The sequence below is a fragment of the Apaloderma vittatum genome, unplaced genomic scaffold, assembly GCF_000703405.1.
Source record: "Apaloderma vittatum isolate BGI_N311 unplaced genomic scaffold, ASM70340v1 scaffold1024, whole genome shotgun sequence".
NCBI classification, from domain to species: Eukaryota; Metazoa; Chordata; class Aves; order Trogoniformes; family Trogonidae; genus Apaloderma; species Apaloderma vittatum.
This window is the reverse complement of record NW_009710710.1, coordinates 911-5101: the sequence shown is the minus strand read 5'-3', so window position 1 is coordinate 5101 and position 4191 is coordinate 911. Positions and strand designations below refer to the sequence as shown.

Here is a 4191-nt window from a genome sequence, read left to right as displayed (position 1 = left end):
CCAATAGTTCATTGCATAGTCCTGTAAAAAACCACCCCAGTTAAAGTCTGTGTCAGGATCTGGAGGCAGGAGGAAGAATTTATAAACTTGTCATCACTGTTGCCACAATAATCCTTGGTGCACCAGTCTGCGAAAGTACACTTACAACATTGAAGTAGATATAGGCACCGGTGTCAGCTGGGCCTTTGTACAGAGGGCTGTTCTCCCCAGTGACTGATTCCCACGTGCCGTGGAAGTCGTAAGTCATCACATGGAAGTAGTCCAGGTACCTGTGGAGAACATCGCTTGCGTCTATCTCCTGGCCTGGCCAGTCACCCAGACCTGACTGTTCCTCTCGTGCTGGCTGTTTACCCCAATACCCCACGGTCACGTCCCCACTTTCTGCAAGTCTAGTGTCTTCGAGTCCTTTTCTGAGCTGGCCTTGTATGTGCTGGAGCCAACTCTCTGCTCCAGAGGAGGGAAGCAGAGGTCACAGCAGTGTGGGAATTGCACTGGTATTCTGGTTACCAAGAGGTGATCCCAAATGGCTTGGAGTGGTGGAACCCGGCTGTCATTACGCTTCACTTTCTGAGGTGTCCCCTTCCCCCCCAGCCAAGCACCACTCTCAGGGCACTCTTGCCTTACACAGAGGAGTAGGGACCCCACATGCAAGGAGCTTGATTTCTGCCAGGTAGTGGCCCATTTCCCTGAAGTGCTCAGAGGATGACCCCTGAAGCTACAGAAGCGATACCTGAGGGTTTGCTACTCACTTTCCGAGCTCAGGAATCTCATAGCCAGACTGGATATTGGAAAGGCCAGCAGCAACAGCTGCGGTGATCATGAGACGGGGCTTGTTGACCTGTTTGGCTTCCTGCTCAAAGGCTTCCAGAATTTCCTGAGGGATGCCAAGGAATGGGACTCACCATAGGCTCTCTGGGCTGAGGCTTTGCAGCCAGAGCTGTGCAGAGCCAAAATGTGCGCTTGACCAAAATCTGTTTTCTCAGCCTACCTTAATCAGGACGGTAAAGAGACCCTTGTCCTGGGGTGTGCTGCCCCTGGAGCCAGGGTATTCCCAGTCAATGTCCAGCCCATCGAATTCATACTGGCGCAGGAATTTGATGACGGACTTGATGAAGGTCTGGCGGTTCTCGGGAGTGGAGACCATTGTGGAGAACCTGGGGTGGAGAGGAGGACAGAGTTAGGGGTTGGTTGGTGCCTCTTCCCTGCTCTCCCTGCTTTTCCAGGGAGTTGTTATGGGAAGGAGATATGGTTTAAACTTACTTGGCTGTCCCGAAATTCCATCCTCCAATTGCCAAGAGGGTCTTCAGGTTTTTGTTCCTGCAAATGAATGGGCACAAATGTATTTCACTACCAGGAATGCTTAGCCTTATCAATTTCTAGCATCACACAAGAGACAAACGCAAAGCACGACTTTTCTGCTTTTCTTTTTAAAAGTACGGGAGAGCTGCCTTTGGTGGCCACAATCTCTTGGTGCAAAACCCAAAAGGCAGGAAAGCAGCTGACTGTGTCACTGTGCACCCTCAGAGGATGCTGGCAGCTTGCCCTGCTGTGCCCTCCTTTTCCTCCCCGTCACTTTCTGCCTCCTGTCCTCAGCATCCCTCAACCGTGGGTCACGCTCCCGTTGTGCACAGAACAGGTGCAGAATAACGTGGCAGGACCTGCGGGGCAGAACAAGCGATGCCCTTTGCTCTCGGTACGTACTGGTTCTTCAAGCCGTTGAAGGATGCGTAGAGGGTCTCGTCGTCCCATTCGATGGTGGCGATCTCATTGTTGTTCATCCCAGCGAAGGCGTAGATCAGATGGTCGCACAGGCACGGGTCGATGTTGTCAGGCTTGTATTTTCCCAGGCCTGGCCTGTACTGGCCCCAGTTGGTGAAGTAACATGACAGCAGAAAGGCACTGCCTGCAGGGAAACAGAGGAGATGTGGTCAGGAGAGCAGAGAGGACAGGTCCCTGAAATGCAGAAGGAGCAGGTCCCTCGCCCATGAGGCCACGTTGCGGTCTAGAGCTGTCCCTCAAGTCACACAGGAGAGGGAACAGTGCCCTGGGCTGCGCTTGGGAGTCAGGAACTGCCTGAGGGGGTCATGTCAGCCCCGACTGGGCAGCAGGGAAAGGAGTGGAGAGAAAGTGAAGTGGGGTTGCTTATGGCTCTGCGGACTGGCTCTCCAAGGATAATCCCGGGTGTCTTTCCTTGCTACTTTCTTCCAGTAGATGATTTGATCTAGGAGCCTCTTGCACCCTTAAACTCATGAATCAGGGTGGTTCTGGGGGCTGGGTCTCTTCCCGAAAGGGAATCTTTCTCCTTTGCTGCCACGCAGGGAAGAGCAGCGGCAGAAGGGATCTCTGGGGAGGTGCCTGGAGGAGGAAGGCTCTTTGGGTGTTGGCTGTGCCGCCTATTTGAGCAGACTATATATGCCAGTGCTGAAAAGGGGTTGGTCGGGGTGTTTTCTGGAAGAAAGCACTTACCTATCTGGGCGTTTAGCAGGAGGACCAGACCTTTAAAGAAAAATACGGGGGATTATTCTTAGAACTGAGAACTAAAGGTAATGCCTGAACTGGCAGAAAGTCTCTGGTATATATCCTGTAATGCGGACAAGAAAATTGCTTCTCTCAGCAGGCCTGGGTTTGCTTATGTTCATGAGGATCTGGGTGAACCCAACATCACCTGTCTCCCGGGTCACAATTCATTCTGATCTAAGGAGGCACACGGAGGAGCTCATGGTCATTAACAGCTCAATATTCTGCTGCTTCTTTGAGCCAGGCTGAGGCAACAGCTGATCTTGGTGCCTCTAAGCAGAGCTGAAACAGCAGAAGCCTTTTGGACTGTTCTCAGTCTGCTGTGGAGACAGCAAAAGCCTCTCTATCAGAGTGACCAGTTTTCCTTCTGAAGGTGAGCGTCATCTTCGTGGTCTAAGATAATTTTCCATTTTAATAAAGCAATTAAATTAGAATTTTGCATATCTCATTAAAAGAACCCAAATCCAAAAGTAGTGCAGCATATAATTATTCCAAAGGTAGCTACTATATATTTTGCTGTGACAGAAGCAAGCGTGCTGCATTTTTAATCCCCAACTTCCACCGGTATAGCCGCCCAATGTAAGAGTGAAAGAGCCCCAAATACTTGTCACAAAGGCAGAGAAGTAAGTGGTGAAGCAGGACTTACCGGTGAGCAAAGTGAGCTTGGCCATCTTTGACCAGGACTGAGCTGGTGCCGACCGTCTTCCCCTTTTATACGCTCCTCTCCCTTCACACAACTCTTGGCTCAACAAAGATGGACAAACATTACGCAACTTGGTAAAGATCAGTGTTACAAAAACATGATACCGGTACAATGCGCCTCCACACTCCAGCTGGAGACACCGCTGTTATCGGGCTGTGCCATGTCGTGGTACTGCAAGAACAGTGGAAAATCAAGATTAGATGGCTTTTATGTTTAGAAATTTTGTTTCTAGCGACAGGCTTTGTGTCAACAGCGGTGATTACACAGTCATAGATGGCTGAAGTGCTCCACCTTGCGCTGTCCTTGTGTCTGCCCAGAGGTGGCAGGCCCTGCCAAACCAAAGGTGGTGCCCAAGGGCTTGGTCTCCTTGGCAGGGGCGGTCAGCGAGCGGGGCAGCCCCGAGTGTGGCGTGGGCTCTCAGCAGCCCGCGTTCTGCAGGACACAGGGCCTGGCGTCGCTTGCTGTGGGAAAGTGTCGGTCAGGACCCAAGGGCTTTGTGATCCAAGCTCTCTCTTGCCCACACCATCGGAGCTTGTTGTCACTTTGGGAATGAGGAAAGAGTTTCCTGGTGTCCCATCCGTTAAAGAAAACCATGGCAGCTTCTGTTGAGTTATTCTCCCACTTCCCAAGACAATTTTTTTCAGAACAAGCACTGTTTCTTCTTGGAGGTCAAGCTCTACAAGAGAGCCCAGGGGCAGAGCTTCAGGCAGGTTGCATTTCCTCCCACACTCATTCCCTCCTCTTCTTTGTCAACTCTCTCCCGAACTAAGAGACCTCTGTGTCCACAAGCCATTGCTTTAGAGACGTTCTTTTGCTCTCCCTGCCCTTGCCACGAAGATTAGACAGGTCACTGTGGAAAGCCATGCTGGGAAGAAATGTAAAATTCAATGCAATCGTGGCATGTGTTTTGGAGAGCCTTATCCTAACCCTTATCTAGACACAGAAAAAAGGGTATCGGTCTCCTGGCCTGG

General features: G+C 51.1%; 1 protein-coding gene across 1 annotated transcript; it reads right to left on the bottom strand.

The window, feature by feature from the left end:
• Nucleotides 1-3: 3 nt before the first annotated feature.
• Nucleotides 4-3188, bottom strand: LOC104269107 (acidic mammalian chitinase-like; the record flags this gene model as incomplete). Its single annotated transcript, XM_009867350.1, has 8 exons — nt 3164-3188; nt 2467-2496; nt 1702-1903; nt 1261-1317; nt 989-1154; nt 750-874; nt 146-269; nt 4-21 (listed from the first exon to the last, which is right to left on the bottom strand). Coding segments are annotated over exons 1-8 (747 nt in total), but the record flags the coding sequence as incomplete, so codon positions are not given.
• Between the last annotated feature and the right edge of the window lie 1003 nt (nt 3189-4191).